At 44.2% G+C, this 20,945-nt stretch overlaps 1 protein-coding gene across 3 annotated transcripts in view; it reads right to left on the minus strand.

Moving 5' to 3' along the window:
- LOC146805832 (N-acetylated-alpha-linked acidic dipeptidase 2-like) overlaps window positions 1–20,945 on the minus strand; it is a 768,743-nt gene that overhangs the window by 724,285 nt on the left and 23,513 nt on the right. The window contains exons 1-2 of one of the 3 annotated variants that reach the window (XM_085623133.1): window positions 20,299–20,431; window positions 19,834–20,154 (exon numbers count right to left, since the gene is read on the minus strand). In XM_085623133.1, the coding sequence (XP_085479259.1) occupies window positions 19,834–20,154; window positions 20,299–20,300 (323 nt within the window). In that variant the 5' untranslated portion in view covers window positions 20,301–20,431. Of the gene's footprint in view, window positions 1–19,628; window positions 19,754–19,833; window positions 20,155–20,298; window positions 20,432–20,945 lie in introns of those variants that run through there. The other 2 variants (XM_085623135.1, XM_085623136.1) reach the window with 2 other exon arrangements.

The following is a 20,945-nucleotide window of genomic DNA, read 5'->3' on the forward strand; positions in this document are numbered from 1 at the left end:
TCTCATGCATGAACCTGGGAAACTTTAGTCCTATGCAAAACTTGAGTCCTATGCAAATGTAATACAGATAAGCCCTCTCTAGGAATTCAAGCCACGAAGCTGGTCACAAGATAACATGGCTAAACAGCGCGAGAAAAGTTCTTTACAACTTAAAAGACAAGGGTTGGTGACCATTACTTTCCTTCTTCATCTTGTCGAGGAGAGTAGGGTTTCCATAGTTCCCAGACAAAAATACTGGACATTTGTTTATGTTTTGAAATTCCCAAAGGGCCACAAGCTAGTCATTGAATTAAGTCTTGTTTTAAATCCTCTGTATTATTCTTAAACATGACAACTCTGATTCTACTTGCTTCAGTAATTGTGTGGGACTAGTTTAGACATCAGTAAAATACTTTTACACTTTTTTTTCAAGTATTTGCTATTTTAGGTTTATGTATGAGGGAGGAATGCTTACTTTTGCTGAATTTCTCAATATTTTCATAAGCTGTGACATAAAATGGATATTTTGTCATTCCCAAAAGTCTCTCTTCTTGACTACACATGTTATCATTTCCTTGTAAGAAGGGCTCCCCACCTTATCATCTACAGGTCCATATACAGGGCCATTGGTCGGGATTCTAACAACCATGTGAATTCACCATCAGATCTATGAGTCAGCACACAGAATGTGAGTTTACAGAAAAAAAAGCATTTGCTTTGCAATATGTCTCACGTTTACGAAACTCTCGTAAATGTGAGACCTATTGCATTGCAAATGCTTGTTTGCTCTTCTGGTAAGGTTAACAAACTGGCCTTAAAGGACGGGAAGGCTCTGGTTCGATGTGTGGCTCAGCTGGGTTGGGTTACTTTCCTAACACAAAAGAACCCTAAGGGCATATTTTAAAGACATCCATCATTTTATCAATGACTTTCCTGTTGATTTAGCAGGGAATTTGTTTGACCACATAGCAAGCAAGGGAATATGATGGAGACAACTGTCCGCAGCAAAATAAATAAATCGAACCACTACCCGAGGAAATAATGTTTACAATGGCAAAAGGTACACGATGAGCTAGAACAGTGATACTCAAAGTACGCATGGTGCCCCTCTGGTGAACAGAAGCACGGCCTGCCAAATATTCAGAAAAAAATGTTAAATAAACAGACAAGTATTTACTTGCAGGAGAACTGAAGTTATGAACTAACTAAGGTGGAATCACTTAACTGTAGGAACAAACACCTTCATTTTTAAGGACATCGTGCAACAAATGTGTAAAAATAGGATTATATTTCTTCAAAATGCAAAAAAAGTGTATTTCATTAACATTCAGGGGCGTTGTACCATACCGCTGCATTGAGAGGTATTTTTCTTTAAATATTAGTTTTCAAACGAGAATTTAGAAACATTGCCTTCTTAGCGACATATGTACAAGACGTCGCTACATGGCAATAGCTTCAGGGATCATCAGTGAAAACTGCCGCCAACATTAGCGTGATGGCGATAGGAATTCCGGCGTTAGCGGGAGAAAACCAACTAAAGGCCTATTAGCGGCAAAAAAACGCACATTAGTAGGCCCAACATGAGGGTTTTTTGCCTCTATTGGAAAAAATTGTCGACCTCCAATAGAAAATAGGCAAAAAAAACAATGAAATGCAGAATGTAGCAGCCAGGGCCAAGTGCAGCACACATCAACAACCCCCTCAAGCCAGCCAACATCCAGGATGACCAGGATGAGAGCCTGGATGCCTTGCAGGACCTGCATCTGGAGCCTGGATGCCTCGCTGGACATGCGTCTGGAACCTGGATGACTCGCTGGACCTGCGTCTGGAGCCTGGATGCCTCATTGGACCTGCGTCTGGAGCCTGGATGCGTCGCTGGAACTGCGTCTGGAGCCTGGATGCCTCACTGGACCTGCATCTGGATGCCTCGCTGGACCTGCGTCTGGAGACTGGATGCCTCCCTGGACCTGCGTCTGGAGCCTGGATGCCTCGCTTCACCTGTGTCTGGAGCCTGCAGTGGGATGCGAAGGAGCTGTGGAGTCGATGAGCCGTGGCGGTAGACATTGAGGCATGGAGATCGCCCGTGCCTGGTGGTGAAGTCTGGCAGGTCGCATAGAGACACGTTGCTGACCTGTGTGAGAAGACCGCCTTGAGCCCCTTGTAGCTGTGAATTGTGAAGTCGCCCTTGTGCACCAATGAAGGGAGTTCTGCATCGCATACTACGATCCACCACTACACTGGGGTGCACAAAGGGGATTACCAATAGAGGGATGGCGCCTCTCTGCATCACAGGCCGGATGATGTTGCGCTGACCAGACGCTGTGTAGGGTGAGACCCCTGAGCTGCGCCAAACTTGTGTGGCGGAAGCGCTGCAACTTCACACCTAAGGGGGCCCTGCTGCATCAACTGCATTGGGAGGTTCACCAGCGGACTTGTCGGTGACTGCTGTACCCAGGCATGTGAAATCCCACCTGGCTGAGGCTTCTGCTGGCTGATTCACAGATTTGGAGAGAGTGCAGCGGATTGTGCCACGGTGTCAATTTCCAGGTAAGGAAAAGGTGGCACGCGTAGCGGAGGGGGTCCGGGGGTCGAGTCGCACAGGCCTAGCACCTGTAGATGACACACCTCCAGTGGCGGCTCATCTGCTATGGAGGAAGAGCGTCGCCCCACTGCTTTCAAGCAGTGCAAGAAGAGGAAAAATCATCACATGATGATGACTTCAGGATGTAATCGTGCTATGTTACCGTTGCGGGCGGGAGGGTGGGTAGTTCTGCTCCATTCACGGAGCAGGGCAGGGGTGGAGTGGCATGCCCACTCAAGTGCATCGGCCCACTCAGGCCACCCAAAGCAGTCATGCGCACTGTCCTGTTCAGAATGCATGAAGAACATGCCCGTCCCCTCAAGACCCTGGCTGAACGCCTTGCCCCGGTGCCAATGACCAATCCCTACGCCACATTGCAGCACTGTGATTGGCTTCAGGGAGGGAGCCTGGCTGCCTACTTCCTGTTCCTGGAAGCAGACTCAAGAGAGCAGGAGCAAAGAAGACAAGGGACCCGGCCTCGAGGTAAGATTTCTCTCATTCAAATATTAACGACAACCTCTTAGAAACACACCACCGCATCCAATGTCATTTTCGGCGTTTCCCATCTTCCAGCTGTCCAGTTTCCCCCTCCCCCCCCCCCCGCAGCAGGCTTACCATTAGTGTGCCAAAGGAATATATGAAGTTACGACACATACCATTACATCGCATTACATTACATGCATACTAATACTAGGCATATTGCAACAGTAGGGCAGGTGTTGGATAGCGGCGATGTAAATGTTACTATTCCCACTTTAGGAGTGGGTGAGGAATTTATCTTTAAATTTATGGCCCCAAACACCTTTTCATAAGTGCAATCTGAAACATGGTAGAGCCCACCCCGACCTTTAGGAGTTTGGGGAGTGCCCGATGATGAAGCATGTCACTACTTGAGTGACTGAGGGCTCTATAAAGAAAAGGGTATTTCTCCCTTCCCACCCATAGACACTGGTTGGGTATACATTCTACTTAGGATCTCTCAGTGCACCCCACTGGAGATAAAACCATCAGGGACAACAAGAACTTTGTCAGACCCCTAAGCAACACTTGGCGTTCTTCTGAAAGCACACCCATTACGTTAAGTGTACATCACGTCTTCACCATGCCCACCATACACTATCCCAATCATTGCCCCCCCTCGCAGCTGGATCAAGGTCACCGAAGAACGTCTTGTCAACTCCCTCAGCACCACCACTCCACCAACGCTTACAAACGATATACACCACAGTGCGCAACCGCCACCGATGGATCTCCAACTGCGCCGACACCCTGGCACCCCTCGAGAATGGACCAGGCAAAACTAGCCCCACATTGCGCCGTATTTGCAAAGTCACGTATGTAGGGATATGTGTGACCTTGTGCAGCCCTGTGCCACATCATACCTGCATCAGATATGATGTACCCAGGGTGTACGTTCCCACGCAACAAGGCCTCATAAGAGTGGCACAGTGAAATCCCTCAGATTTCACTGCGACAATTTTAGGACGGCACTACGTCAGTACCTTACACCTGCCTTATGGCAGGTGTAAAGGTGGAGCAGTGCCACAGGTATAGGCTGGCCCCATGCATTGCTGGATTTGAGTCATGCATGTGACGACTGCAGCAATGCGTTACTTTAGCGCAGACAGATACGTTAGGATTCCAGACATATCTGCCATTACTTGCGTTATGGAGCACTGTCCAGTGAATACTGCACATCCGTGGTGTCGCAAGAAGGGCGTAGTGAAAAGTGTTGCGAATGACTGAGGCCCAGGAATGCACACTAAATTATTAAAGGTGTGAATTCCTGCCCTGTAGTTTTGTCGCAGGGCAGCGCTGCAACATTGCTTGCAGCGCTGTCCAGCACCAAAACCTGCTGGAAAGAGGCCCCAAGTGTAATCTCCCTTTTTAAGACCAGCTATTTTCTGGTCTTAAAAAACGACCTCTAACTGCAGTTAGAGGCAGTTTTTTTGGTCTTCCAAACTTCAGGAATCCCCTTGTAAATATCACGAAGTGAGGTTAGCGTCTGTTTTTGCACGGGAACGCCTCCCTTGCATGTCATTATCGCTAACAGACGTGGCAATCTTTAGAATGAACGTTTTTGCTGGGAAAATGCCACTAACAGAGGTTAGCAACAGCTTGTACATACGGCAATAAAAATATCGCCGCAAAACCGTTGGAAAAGTGCCGCTAAAGCGGCGTTAACCCCTTGTACATTTGCCCCATAGTGATTAAAGTCCATCTGCACTGAGTACTCTCCGAGAATGATGGGGTACATTTACTGCTGGTGCAGCTTGGCAAGAAGCTTCACGTTTGTGGGTGTTCAATGTTTTACCAGCCACTGCTTTGTGCTTGATTCTTGGATTTGCAATTAATGTTGGAGAGAATATGTCTTTCTGCAAAGAAGTATTTTGGAAGCAATGTCATTTGGGAAAAGACAACCTCTGAAATATTTCTTAAAGTAGAGTTTTTTTGCCAAATAATTTAGGGACTGTTTTCAGATTGTTTTGAATTTGAATGATTTTTGTGAAGAAACTGAAAGTATTGTATATTTAACCCGTTGCCTGCTGACACTTTTGTACCCTTGGTGCTAAGCCCTTATTTTGATATTCCAGGTCCTTTGTGCTTAAGTCCTCATATAAACACCAGATTTGTGTCTTTTTTACTCCAGGTCCTGTGGATTTTAGAGGTATGCAGGGTTTGTGGATTTCCTTGGAGGGAATAGGGGGGAAAAAACAAAAATAGCTGAATTGTCCGTGATTAAAAAAAAATAGGAAAAGAGTGCTGTGCAACAAAGCATATTTTTAAGAAAATGGCAACAAAAGGTTTGTAGTGGTTAAATACAAATTTTTCAGATTTCAGGAACAAGCAGAGCTGTAAAAACATTCATTTTTTACACTTTTTTTGAACTGCTAGTTCATTTTTCCTATTATTTATTTTGACTTTAACCTGCGTGCAGTTATTGATGGAAACAGTTGTGAATGAAGCTCATGGGTGAATTTAGAAAACTATGCATACTATACAAAAGTCTAAATTCAGAAAGCAGTGATTTGTATGAATAGCTCATGATTTCGCTAAAGAAACTAGACAATGAAAGAAAAACTGTGAAAACAAGCACTGTCAAAGCCAATAGGTTTCGCCTATACGACATCTATTGGGTTTGTCGATGTAATTTTAGACATGTTGCACAGCAGCACTGGGCTACATGGCGTAAAGAAAAAAAGCAATATAACGAAGTCAATGTCTGCATTGATGTGCAACAAGTCTAAAAAAAATTTACAAACCCAATAGATGTCACATAGGCGAAACCTACAGGCTACAAAGCTTGTTAAAGAACAATAGCTTTCACTGACAGTGCATGCGCACAGTAGGAAAAACTTAAAAATGAAAGTGCTCGGGGCTTCTAAGTGCTCACAACATATGTACACGAAGAAACTGAAGCTCAATAAAAAACAGACGTGATTTGCTGAAAATCTCTTAGGGGCATTTCAGCAAGGCGAGGCGATAGAATTATCGCCGTTTTTGCGGCCGTTTTCGGCCGAAAAGCGGCGATAATTTTATCACCTAATTAGCAAGCTCACGCTAACGAGTGAAAACTTGCGTTAGCGTAGGGATTCCTAACGCCCAGCTCTGCATCTCTAATGAGATACAAAGTTGGCGTTCCTGACCTAACATGACAGGAGAAATTTCGCTAAGCGACATTTCTCCTATCATCAAGCCCCACGCTATGAAGCATAGCGGCAAGAAAAGTAGGGAAACCCCTGTTATCGCTACTTTCCTTACGCCTGCTTCAGGACTGACTTAGCCATGATATCCTATGGAAGGTGGATATCATGGCTAAGTTTGTGAGTCCCTATCATCAAGCTAACTCCACATTGCGTGAGATTATCGCTGGGTTTCCAGCGATAATCTCACGTTAGGCAGTTAGCGTGAGGATTTTTATCGCTTTTGAGATAAGCGTTGCTAATAGCACGCTATCTCAGTGATAAAAATCCACGCTAGCCGGCGAAAAGTATCCTAGCGCTAAGTGCGCTTAGCGATAATTAACGCCGGTTTTTGCTCATATGCCCCTTATTTTGTTCAAAGGAGAAAGCCAGGACTGGAAAACTCGCCAGTTGAACAGTACAGCACGTCTTAAGTGCTGTTGTGCAGAATTGTTAGTTTGTTACGAATGCGCACACAAAATGTGACAAATTTAAATAAAGCATTATTTTGTCATCCTTTTATGCCCCAAGATGAATGTTTGGTTTGTAGGCTTGTCTATGGTTTGCGATCTTTTTTGTTTTGAACTCGAACACCACGTTCTTTCGGAAAAGACTGGACAAAAGCCGTTGTTCTCATTTTAATTCTCATAATGCTGAGCAGACCTAATCAATGCCAAAAATGACTTCCAGTATAAAATTCTATCCAATTTTAAAACCGTTCGAACACCAATATACTTTTGGGGGTTGGGTGTTTTAAGGACAGGCTTTTGAATTAAAATACCGCATTGAAACAAACTCCATACACTTAGGTACAGGGGGTTCCTTTAACCTTTCAAATACATAAACAGTAATTAAATTTAGAGAGCAAAAAGTGGGTGCAATTGTGAAAAGATAAACGAAATATTGAATGGACAGTGCATTTGACTGTAGCAAACCACCCATAGTTTGCCTGGTAGACTTTCTAAGTGATAATGGTGCATTATGGCATTATTTTTCATTCGTAATGGCTGAAGTTCAATTTATTTTACTATTAACTTGTCCACACTCCAGGGGCTGAATGTGATTTAAAAAGTAAGTCTGTATCTACGACTCTGCTGTTGAGCCAAAGATATGCCCTATTGCACCAGCAAGGTGGATATGAATAATTTAAGATGGACGCATATGATGAATCTAAAACAAATTAACAACATCATTGCAAATTATGTATTAACATCAAAACAAAATTAAATGTGTATTGGGAATTGGTGTACTTGTGTGTTCAAAGTGAAAATTCATAATAGGAATATCAGGTGTCAAACATGAAACCCTTTTTTCCTATTAGAGTTTGTGCTTAGATTGTTAAAAGTCTCGCCCCATATTTTTGGTGTTTAACTTGAAGTTCTAACTTTCTTGTAAAATTAAAGACTACTCATTGTAAGTTCACAATAAGTCTTTTGTTTTTTGGGTGACCTGGAAATTCAAGGGTGCTCACAGCCCGGTGAGTGGCAGGCAGTGGCAGCACAGATTATCTACGCTTAGTGTCTTTTATGGCCAGGTTCTCCAAAGCCGGTCCTGGCTGGCCGTATCCATGCCAGTTTAAAATAACTAAATGGATCTAAACGGACATATGCTAAAAATCTGGCATGAATCCGGCCCTCCACGACTGACTTTGCAGAACCCTGCTTAATGGCAACAGAGGGCCGAGGATGTGGCATAGCAGCCAGAGCTACCCACTTTGGAGCTGGGGAACCAGATTTGAGTCTCGGTGTCGCCTCAACATCCTGTTATTCTGGGCAAATCACCTAATCTCCCCGGTGCTACAGAAAAAGGAACATGTTATTGTTTTAGTGTTCCAATACCATCAGATCGCCAGCAGCAGGCCAATGCATGCTTTTTAGGAGTGTAACAGGAGAAACGAGGCATCTCACGGACAGGTAGGCATCATTCTGTCTACTGTGATGTATGGGTTTTAGAAGTACCACTCGGTCACGATGTCAAATAGGTTAATGCTGCAGTGCAGGGCAGCCATGGCCCGTATAGGGCGTGCTACCGGGGCGGTGACGTGTGGCGGGGAAGGGGCAGGGTGGGGGGTTGTAAAATGCGGCATACGGACGATTTCAGGTAAGTAACGGGGAAAAAAAACGAATTTTGTTGCGCGCGCTGCCCCGCCAAGTGCTATACGGGCCGTGGCTGGTGCAGGGAAAGGAAAAAGTTCTTCTAGGGTTGCTGAGGACAGGTTTGTTCACAGAAGAGAGCGAAAGTAGAGCAGAACAGAGGGCCCAAAAAAGCAACTGTAAGGAAGAGTGACCACAACTAAAAACAAGCCTTTGCAATGCAATAGGTCTCGCATTTTTGAGAGTTTCAACTATTGGCATTGTAAATGACAATGCCTTTTAATTATGTGTTGTTTTTAAAATAGATAAATAAAAGGCATTGTCATTTACAATTGTAAATATAGAAAATCTCTAGGTACAATTGCAAATGTAGAAAATCTCTAGGTACAATTGTAAATAAAGAAAATCTCTAGGGTTATTTACAATGCCAATAGCTTAAACTCTCCCAAAGGCATGACCTATTGCATTGCAAATACGTGCTATAAAAATAAAAAAAGCATTAGGAGAGAGCATGTCCTGCCTGCAACAGCAGGCAGGACAACGCTATTTGAGAAAATAGTGCTCAGAGGCTGTATTTAAAGCCTACCGAGTAACAACACACGTAACAGGGGGTGTAGCCATGGGAGGTTACAAACTGAGATAAGAGAGTGGGCTGAGCTTCAAGTCCCTACCTCAATACAGCATGCCTTGCAGAGCAGCGCAAGCACTGACCAAGCTCGACCTAACAAGCAATAGCAACGAAAAATAAGCATTGTACTGGGAGGAGAGTGGCAGGAGTATTAAAGAGAAGTAGGGCGGTGGTAGGGGGGATGTTTTAAAAAGAATGAGGAGGGACGGCAGGTTAAAGGAGAGGGACGAAAAGTGAAAGAAAGAGTACCTGAAGGAGCCTGTCTGTGGTAAGTGGAAGGACACTAGCTTTCCTGACAGCGCGCTGTTGGTGAAAAGTAAAAATGTTTTGTCCAGATGTCTAATTTACAAAATCAATATACTGTTACGTCCATCAGATATTTCTGGCCACGAGGATCTGCAGTGTTTGTTGGTTGTCCAAAAACATGTGGTATCCTAAGCCAACAACTAATCTGCAGATTCTAATTACATTTTATTCTGTAATGACCATGCAACAATAAGGTAACATGTAATGAATGAAAAAATTGGATTTTTTAAAAACCTAGGAATGTTTTTAATGCACTCTCGATGCCGACACTTGGAATAATGGATATTTTTGCAGCTCTGAATTTGGGTTTACCAATGCTATCATGTACTTCAGAGGGCAATTGGCAGAATCTGATCTTTCTTGCTCACATGTTTACATTTGGAAACCAGTATCGGAGAGAAATTTCATTTTTAATAACAAATGCTAGACAAATCTGTGTTTTTGTACTCCTCCCAATAAACACAGTAAATCACTTGAGCTGCTAGGCCTAGTGCCCCTATGACCTAGCACCCTCAAAATGTAACGTGGAGACATCAATATTTCCTGGTAAAAAGTGACCTGTTATGGCAAAAGGGGTAGCTGTGTTACTTGGGCCTTAACACCCTCAAAATGTAACGTGGAGACATCAATAGTTCCTGGTAAAAAGTGACCTGTTATGGCAATAGGGGTAGCTGTGTTACTTGGGCCTGGGCTCAGCAGGCCCCCAAAGAAACCTCCCAAACTAGACATTTCTAAAAACTGGACAGCCAGAGGAGTCCAGGGTGATCTGACTTGTGTGGACTCCACGAGGTGTTCTTACTCATAATGCAAGGATGCCCAAAATTCCTACTACCGGCCATTCTCACATTCGTCCCCTCTTGTGCAGCTGGGACTGGTGCCTGTGACACAAAATGCCCAAAACCGAAACACAAAGACATCACCATTTCCTGTCAAATCAATGATGTCATTTTGTGATAGAGATAGGTGCAGTTTTTGGGTCTGAGCTCTGCCACCATCCAGAGAAATAGACCAAACTCAGACATTTCTGAAACCTAGACATCCAGGAAGTCCAGGGAGGTATTTCTTGCATGAATATTACAACATTTTCTTACCAACAATGTTCTGCAAACCTCAACCTTTGGCCAACGTTATGCATTTTCCTCACATTTCTGTGACATAAACTTCTGAAATCTGCTGGGATCCACAAAATTCCTACCACCCAGTATGTCCATACTTCTCTCAATAAAAATGCTACCCCACTTGTGGGGCTGGGCCTAGTGCTCACAAAAGGCCTCAAAAACCTCCCAATGTGGAGACATCCGCATCTCCTGTAAAAAATGACATGATTTGGGGATGGGGATGGGGAAGTGTTTGGGCCTGGGCTCGGCTGCCATCCAGGTAAAGTTACTGAACCCTGATATTTCAGAAAACTAGACACACAGGGGAGACCAGAGGGGCGAGACTTGTGTGGATCCCCAACGTTTTTTTACCCCCACAAAGCCTGCAAACCTCAAACTTTAGATAAAGCATGCATTCTCTTCACATTTCCATGTCCGAAAATTCTGGATTCTGCAGGAGTCTACAAAATTCCTAAAATCCGTTGTTAACACATTTCTCCAGAGAAAAACATTACCCCACTTGTGTGGCAAGTGCCTAGCACTCGTGACACAAAAAACATCAATATTTGCTGTCAAACAAATTACTTGTTTTGGCGATAGGGGAGCTCTGGTATTTAGGCCCAGGCTCAGCTGCCACCAAGGGAAATCTACCAAACCCAGACATGTCTGAAAACTAGACACCTAGTTGAGTTCATGATGGTGTGATGTCTGCGAATCTCATGACACTTTCTTACCAACAATGCCCTGCAAATCTCAAACTGCGGCTGGAATCATGCCTATTACTCATATTTACGTGGTAGAAACTAATAGAATCTGTGGGGAGCCACAAACTTCCAACCACCTAGCATTCCCCCCACCCCTGGGAGGCCGAAAGACTGTGTTACCCTGGGTGTGGTGCACTGGCTGTGCCCAGGAGGCTGCCCCCGAAAAAAGAAATTGCTGATATCTAATGGGCTTTATAACCAGGAGGACAGACTTGGATCAAACACCCTACCTGTTTGCCCTACCTGGAGAAGCTGAAAGACTTTATGCCTAGAAGGAGAGGTGTGGCGCAGCAGCCAGTGCGGCTGACTCCAGAGCTCGATCCCCAGTGACAGGGGCAGCTCAGCATCATTTGACTCTGGGAAGTAGCTCACCTAATCTCCCTGACGACCCCCCGGTGCCTTAGGGTTGATATGTTGGCGCTTTACAAATAAGAATCTATGCTCCTGCTGGGGTGGGTGCATGCTGTGATGTCAGGCTAGGTAGCACCATTCCCTTTATTTACTGCCAGTGAAAGTCCTTGGTGTCTAGTGAGCTTTCTACCCCACCCCTCCCCGGGAGCAATTTGGGAGCAAAACCCTGAATTGGCCCCCTGGGAGGGCAGCAAGATTTGCTCTTGGTGAGGAGATGTGTGGACCCTTGCACAAGTGTCTGTTCCACTTGCCATGAACTTCTCCCTTGTGACTAGTACGGTGAATCCCTGCTTGGGGATCATACTCTGAGGGTGATCCCAAAGCAGGGATCCACAAAGAAGAGACAGCACTGGAAAGGGGATATTGTCCCCGTTCGAGGGTTGCCTCTCCTGGAGAGGTCAGTGCTTGGGAGGAGGAGGGGAGAGTTATGCCTCCTGGCACCGATCAAATGTGAAAGTTGTTCGCACCATTAGCCTATGCTGGTGGTATAGCAAAACAAAAAATACTAAAAGTTAGATTTTTTTTGGTAAATGCTTCCAATGAATTCACCAGAAGCATTTTCTTCTCATGTATGTTCCTGACAGCCGCACTGTAAAGGTAACCCGGCAGTTGGTAAAATCTCAACAGCTGAACTAAAATGGTTAAATCACCATAGATCATTATATTGTATTGAATGTCCATATAACGCACAAATGGTGTTCAGTAGGTGATACCTATGTCACCCAGAATATGAATCAGACAGTACTAACAAAAATGAATTACTTTCAGTTGAGTCTAAGGGATTTCAGAAATTACACTATTCCATATCAGGAGGCACTTGTAAATAATATTAGGGGAAGTTATCTTGTCAATAGAGAGGGAGTTTAATCAGCATTTCAGAGATCACTTATATCTTTTATTTCAGTTTCAGAAAGGTCGGCTTCATGCTGAAGACACAGAGCGTTGGATACACAGACATAATCTAAAGGTATATCCTCTCACTGCAGAAGTTAGATTTCTCATATTTAATGGCAGGCGACTAAAAGTTCTTCCATTTGTATTTAGGTAATCAGGTTGGTCTGCAGACATCGGTACCCAGTTGTGTGTCAAGGTATAGAGTGATATCCAACAGGCCTTCTCCCCCTAGCTCTTCAGGAGAAATTGTATTTGTTAGAAGAGTCGACTGGATTGGGTCAGGACCTAAAACTCTGACAGGAAATTGTGTGGTTATAAATTTTAGGCACAAATGTGCCGTAGAACACATATGTAATGGATCGCCAATCTGGTCGAATACTCAAATCTTCCCCCTGCCTCTTTCATCTTTTTATCCCACTGCCCAGAGAAGAATAGGTTGGGATCTGAGTTCTAGGCAACAGGGCGCTTACAACGAACCTTCTTGTAGTACCCATCAGGGAATTTCATTTTGGGAGGGCACAAGCCCACATATCCCCTTACTTTCCCTATTCCCTCAAAAAAATAGGTTCAGCACCTTGGAGTTGGTGGATTGATGCCCCGTGGGGCATTACTCTATACCTTCTATGGCTAACAGTACTTATAAACAAGTCAATGAAGTGGAGGGAAAGGATTCTAGCACTGATCTAGTGAACACAAGAATACACCATCTTCGTATCCCCGAAGATGGGATGCAATTGGGGGCACCAAAACAACTTGTGGAGTCTAGTGCCCCTAACGATCCACCATTTTGTGGTGAGACCAAGGAAAGGATATCTGACCCTAGAAATCTAATTCCAGGTGTCGGGATTCACCCAGGCTTGGAACGAGCACCATCCGATCCTGTGAGACCTGATGGTAATATAAAAATGTTGTCCTGGAATGTGGCTGGGCTGAAAAATAAATTGCTTTTGCCCGAGTGGGGTTCCTTCATGGCTTTGCATGATATCTGTTTAATGCAGGAAACCTGGGCTTTGGAGGAGAGCGCTATGTCTGGTTTTGCCACCTTTGATATCCTGGCTACAACAGGGGGTAGGGGGATACCATCGGATGGGCTTACAATATGGGTGGCCACGTACCTGGGTGTCAGGGCTGTACAAATGCCTACCAACTCCCCAGACGTCCAATGTGTACTTCTAACCCCAGAAAATAGGCCCCAGGTGGCTATACTGAATATTTATTTAAGACCAGTTAAGAGTGGGCAGGAGTCTGTTGCATTGGATGCACTAAAACATTTTATACAGTCACTTGACCCAACAACGGTTTTGGTCATTGGAGGATACTTCAATTGCCAATTTGAGCCCCTGGCGATGAACAGGATGATGAAGATCAGTTCTGGCATGTTCCTGATCCACAGATCCCCCCTGTTAAGGCATGGTCCCCATTGGTCCAACAATTACAATCATTCTCTCTCATAATGTCAATGCGGGCGTGCAATGGGCGGATGGAGCCTGATAGACCCGGGACAGCTACGTTTAACAGGCTACGCCAAACTTCCATCATCGATTATATAATGATGGAAGTAAAATATTGGGATAGGCTGCTGGAGTTCAGGGTGGTACCCAGATATGATAGTGACCACAATGCCCTCGTACTAACATTGAAAGTTGGAAGTTTTGGGCTGACAAATTTGATGCCCAAAGCAACCAGTGTAATCCCGCCCTACATTATGGCTAACAATAGACGTAGGGTAAAATGGCCATATCTACAGGAGTCCCCCACTAAACTGGCTAAAATATATAATATAGCCATACCATTGATTTCCGAAATGGGGGATGATGTCTCTAAGGGCAGAGCTGTGAAAATTCACAAGCAATTGGCAGACGAGCTAGTGGATGTGCTTTGCTCCGCGGTTGTGGGAAACCCACCGCGGGCTAAGACACACCCCATGTACGATGCCGTCTGTAGAAAGGCAAAAAAAGAGCTATTAGCATCAATTAAATCCCAAGATAAAGTAGGTATAAATAATTCTCGACTTCTCTATAAAAAAGCAATTATAGGGGGTAAGAAGGATTGGGTGGATAAGATGTGGGAGGAGCTCGGATCTGCACTTAAGCGCAGGGACACCAAATCCTTTTGGACCATTGTTGCTACAGGCACTAGCGGGGGCGACCGGGTATGCGCCCCTAATATAGCATCCACAGTGTGGGAGGCACACTTTGAAGCTCTATATGCTAGCGTCGAATTAGAGATTATATCAGACCCAAGTAGTAAACTCCCTAAGGAATCAGGATTGATGGGGTTGGCTGTTTTGGAACATGGGGAGGACGGGGTGCCTCACCCGCCGGCCTCCCCGGGCTCCCGCTATGAGTATCGACTGATAGGGGCCTTGGGCGGCCGGCGGAGGAGGGAACATAAAGAGGTTGGGGAAGTGTGCCATCTTCAATGGCATGATGTTATTACCCTGAAGGAGGTTGAGTTAGCAATAGGAAGGTTATCTCCCAATAAGGCCCCTGGTTTGGACAAACTGCCAGGAGACCTATTTCGTACCCAGCCCAAAATATGGGCTCCATATTTGGTTGTCTTGTTCAATGAGATTCTATCAGGGACTGATTTGCCGGGGACATGGCTCGGAGCTGAGATCGTTCCCATTTATAAGAAAGGTTGTCCGTTATCCCCATCCAACTATAGGCCCATTAGCCTTATAGATACAACTCAAAAACTAATGGGCAGGATTATTCTGGATCGGATTTTGGTTTGGATGGAGGAGAATGAAGTATTGACAATTCTCCAGGCAGGTTTTAGGCCAGGCATTTCCACCCTGGACCAAATATTTCGTCTGCAGGTTTTATTTTGGAAAACGGCAAGTGTGGAGGGTGGCAGCCTCTACCTTGTCTTTGTTGACCTGCGGGCTGCTTTCGATCTTGTGCCCAGGGAAGGTCCTGACAGATCTGGGTCTCCCACCCTACCTCTTGGCCGTACTAATTAGACTACATACAGGTAATTATGCCCGGGTTAGGTGTGGGAGGCATGGGGACCTTTCAAAACGTTTCCTTGTTCTGAAGGGAGTACGCCAGGGTTGCGTTTTGGCCCCAACACTATTTAGTCTGTATATCAATGGTCTTGTAGATCATTTGTCTGGTATAATCGACAATGATGCTCCTAGACTAGTGACCGGGAGAGTGCCCGCTCTGATGTTTGCGGATGACACTCTGTTGTTATCCAAAACATCATCGGGCATTCAGCGTATTCTGCACGGCTTCGCGGCGTTCTGTGCTTCACGGGGATTGGAGATTAACTTGGATAAAACAAAGTTTATGATCTTCAATCCCCCGAGGCAAACACGCCCGAACCCTGTCCTCAATGGTAGTTCCCTGGAGAGGGTCAAAACCTTTGTTTACCTTGGCATAACCATAACGGAGAATTTTGATTGGGGTTTTCAAATTTCCAAATTGGCCCTCAAGCTAACACAAATAATTGGGGGCATTAGCCAAGTTCGTAGAATATCTGACCTTAAACCGGTTGCCCCGGCCCTTGAAATCTATCGACTTCAAGCTAGAATGGCCTCAATCTACGGCGCTGAATTTTGGGGCCATAAAAATACATCTAATCTATTGAGGGTGGAGCAGAATGTTATGAGGAATTTGGTAGGATTACCTCTAAGCACACCACTCATTCCTCTGCGATTCGATCTGGGGCTGGAGTCGATAGAGGAGCTTGTAGCTGCAAGACCTATGCTCTATTGGAAGAGTCTGTGGTCTGTCCCTGAATTGGCTCCCTATAGAGCAGAGTTTTTGGAGATTTGGCCCTTGCTAAAAAGTAAAAACATCCAATGGTTGCTCCATATTAGGGCTCTTAGTAAGCGGGTAGGTATCCCACAACTTTGGGAGACACCTGAGCTGTCTTGTCCGGGGTTGCCGAAATTGGAATTCCAAACCCAGTTGAGGAGGCAGAACCTGTTAGCCCTGCAGACATCGGTAACCCTGGGCAGGCTGTCCGCTGAGTTCCTCCTAGTAAAAATGGAACTCTGATTCGAGGAATTCCTAGATGCAATACAACCTCCCCTAGCGAGGAAGTTGTATCTCCAACTAAGGTATGGTAGCCTGCCCATTAGGTCTTTTACCTCTAAATGGTCCAAATCATATGGGGAAGCTTGCCCTGTATGTAACCATAAACGTGAAGACGTTCCCCACGTTATGTTTTTTTGTCCTGCATATGTTAAAATAAGGAAATGTTGGTTAATCCAACAATGTAGGAACTTTGGATTTCGCCATTGTGCGCAGGCCAGTCGGGTCTTGACTTTCGATACTCATCCCCTTGTTGTCTTTTCGGTATCCCGCTTCCTACATGGCATGTGGCGCAGAAGGCAAATCTTTGTATAACATATGTGATTGAGTATGGTTGTTTTTATTTTTTCTTCTGATAACTTTTGAGTTTAATTCTTGTTCCTAACAATTGTTGTTTTGTATTGTTTTAATCTCTTGTGCTCTGTATGTATTTTATTTGCACTTTTATGGTCTTTGACCGAAATAAAGTTATCAAGAGAGATATCCAGTATTTCCATTTTCACTCTTATCTCATGAGCCATTCTACATTTCTGCTATTTGTCTTACATATTGTACTATATGTAGTCAGTGCTGGTTGTGGTGAGGGGTGGAAGTGTGCATCACTCCAAATGAATCCAAGGTGTAGGCTTAGTGCCTTCTGATATAGATGTGGTTGAAATCTCACTAAAAGGCTGATACAGCATTGTTTAAACCAGTAAGCAATGTTTTTGTCTTCCTTCCCTAGAACGAGATCTGAAAAGTTGCAAAATGTTTTAATTTAACTTCCCATGGATCACCACTACTCTTGCTGGGATTATGATGAATGGAGAAAAGTGTATAAAAAATAAAATTAATCTGCTCTCTTTAGGCACATGGAGAACATGCGTCTCTTTTCAGATAATTTGTTAAATCTTCAGCAGAATAAATTGAAGCGCCTCGTCAGGGGTAGTAGGCGCTATATAAATGCAATTACAATACAATACAACACAATGTAATTCATATCTGCCACGTCATCTAATTATCTAATATCTGCATTAGCACTTTCTAGAGCAGGGGGTCTCTGACCTTTTTCATTATATGGACTACTTATGCTCAATGAAAAACATCCAGAGCAACTAATATTTTTAGGTTTTTTGTAGTGACCAAGTAAGGCAAGATTACATTAGTGGCCACACCATGCAAGATTACCAGCATTAGTGCATCATACCGCGATGCCAGAAGTAATATAGAAAAAGTATTTATCAATTTGGAAGGTCCTTACATAGGTGATACAAGACAGCCATAGCTTAAATGCCTCTGGCATCAAGGTAATAATATTAGTAATAAGTCATCCCAAAGTCATGTGATCCAAGACACCAGCAGTGCCATCTCAGGTATATAAAACGTATTTGCTAAGCGTACACAGTCCAACCACATCACAGCACACGCAAAGGTGACAAGTCAACAGATAATACGTGAAAGAAATCAATGGAGGCTCAAAAAAGAAGCCTTCTGGATACTATGGTTTGTGGGTAAACTTTAACTCGTATAAAGCAAGAGATGATGTTGCTGAGAGCCGACTTAGGTTAGAGATTTCACAAATAACACATTTTGAGGAGTCCATTGGTTTTCTGTTTTTATGGTACCTGCTAAATTTATGAGATTACTAAAATGGAAGCATGTATAAGGCATTCTCTGATTTAAATTCAGCACAGGCTTGTTATATTTGAAAGATAATAATCATATCGACAAACAAAAATTTGTTCCACTATTTGAGCATCAAGTCAAGTTGTAACTATCAATGTGGCATTGGACAAACAAAAAAGAAATAAGTGAGTTTTGTCTGTACCTTTGATTTGATTGTATGGTTCCTGAGCGCAACATTTGAATGAAGGGTGTAATGTACAATTGTCTTTCTTTTTCTGGTGTCTTCACAAACTTTATTGATACATGTAGTGAGCATTTATATACTGTTCTATATTGTTTTAATATTTGTCTTAACTGTTATTTAGATTGTGCATTGGGCATACTGTCTTGGAGGATGTTTTGTCTTTGAGTATCATAAAAATGTTTTTGTACTTATGTTGTTTACATGATTTTTAAGTTGCTGTTTTGTATGTTTTTTAACAGACCTGAAGAAGTCCCCAGGTTGTGGGTTGAAACGTGTTGGTTGAATCTTTATACATCACAAATGTGAAAAGAAATAAAGCAATAAAAGAAAGAACAAAAATAATACACATGACAATCTGATGCTCTTTTTGGGATCATTACTGATGTTCAATTTTTGGAGTTTGGATCATTGATAGATTTTGAGATCAGTGTTACACAAATGACTAGTTTCTTAAGGAATAACTAGTCCACCATACAGTGCTCCCTTAATTACCATTTTCTAGGTTTGAGAGTTCAATTTCAAAGGGGGGCAGACTCCCATTGTAACCATTCTTTGCATTTATTATTATTATTATTATTAGGAGTTTTATATCGCGCACGGTTACCCTTGGGCATCCCAGCGCTTGCATTGGGAACCCGTCCTGGTTTTTCCCTGTGAGATAATCCATACTGGGCATCCCCAAGGTGAAAGCCAGGCATCCCGCCGCGGGGGGGCCGTTGTGGAGATTAAGCAAGCTAGTTGCCCAGAGCTGCCTAGTGTGAACTCATGCTTAGAGTGGGCACCGAAGCGAGAATTATCAAGTCCGTGGACAATTGGGCTCCAGACCCTGCCGCGTCGGGAATCGAACCCTGGTCCCGGGTCTGACCTCTGCTTCAGGGTATGCCTGCTCTAACCAGTGAGCTACACTTCTCCATTTATGTTAATCAAACACATTCTAACTAACCCCCTTAGGTGTTCTGGACTTCTGTAGAAAAGAAGTCCACCAGAGTCCAACCAGATTCAGTCTGCACATTAGTTATGTTCAACCAGAAGTGTTTAATCTATGAACCCGATAATCTCTGCTAGTGGTCTGTCAGAATATGCCTGAGTGGCACCCATACACCAGGGCATTACTGGCTTACAGGGCAACCTGGCAGTGCCAGAAGGGCAGGCTTTGGTCAGTGTGTTGGCCTTACTGAATATTTGTGGGCCTGTTTTATGGCCGGGGGCGGGGGGGGGGGGCTAGTTTTCACTGTTGATTCCCTTGATCCTGTCACAAACATTCTCTGCAGCCAGCCCCGATGCATGCAGTTTTCCTTACCTTGCAAAAGCCCGCACATCATGTCTTTACAGGTTCAAAACTGTCTGATTTGCAAAAGTGGGCCAATTTTTTAGCCATCCGATTTGTAATGGGGCCACTTTTACATTGCTGCCCGGGCCTATTTGCTGTACCGGCCAGACACTGCAACACACCATAGGTTTCAGACCCGGAAACCACAAAAAAAAAGTTCAGCAAAAGGTGTTACCTGGAACAGTGAGTCTCGCGATGTCTTAGAGAACTGCCTGGGGAGTCCGTATCGTGATAGGCGTTTGTGTAGACCACGCCGTCCTCGTGCGTGCTGCCCATGCCGCTTCTGACGTGGAATGCTAGCTTTCTTGATGTCTCTTGTGTAAATGTTTGCGGCGCAGGACAGCACTCGTCCGCTCCGTGCAGTTGTTTTCGCAAGGGGAGACGTGCTTGCCAATCATTGACGGATCCTTGCTTGTAAAGCCCCTTCGCGCCCCGTTCCGTCGAGTTCTCAGAGGCGCTACACCCTTGCCAAGCAAAGGTCGCGTTATCTCTGCTCCTGGAAATCAAAACAAGAGATTAGAAAGTATACTCGTTAACAGATGCTCACCAACCTTCCCCTTGTGAGTACACACACTTCACAATCGTTGCACGCCGTGCACTGACATTAAAGACCAATAAAATAAAGCGAATAACTACTCACATGTAGCTGATGATACGTTTTAAATATTTCGCGGCACGAAGGTTTCCGTGCTGTTGCTCTGCGTGTGAGGTGTGTGATAATGGTCAAATAGGTTTTCTAAGAGCCACCAACGACACACGACGTTACCTTAAATCCATACCGATGTTGTAAAACGAGTTGAGTAATTTGTTCACGAAAAACAACACCCTACCAGGAAATAATCTAGGTCATTCGACTTCGTTTTGTGACGCTCCCTCGCGCAATCATCCACGTCTCTGTCTCTGGGATGCAGGATCTGACTCACCTACAAGCAGGGCCACGGGAATTATGCGATTTTGCGGCCGTTGTGTTTTCCGCATAATTATGGATTTGCCGCATAATCCATCATCTGCTGCATAATCTACCGATTTTACCTAAAAAAGGTTCCTAGATCAACCAGATCAAAATTTACTAAAAAGACAATGACACGTGTTGTTGCGCAGCGAAAGACCTTATGTTAAAGTTGACTGGTCCATTCTGATGCTTACTGTGTATTTGGCTGTTAAAACTCATACTGAGTTGAAACCTTTGCCCAGACAGTGCTAACCTGGTAAAAACATTGAATCAAATAAGGAAGGAATAATATAAAAAATGTGCTTCATTACGCCGCATAATTTGCCATTTCTTGC

Source organism: Triturus cristatus, chromosome 8, assembly GCF_964204655.1.
Source record: "Triturus cristatus chromosome 8, aTriCri1.1, whole genome shotgun sequence".
NCBI classification, from domain to species: domain Eukaryota; kingdom Metazoa; phylum Chordata; class Amphibia; order Caudata; family Salamandridae; genus Triturus; species Triturus cristatus.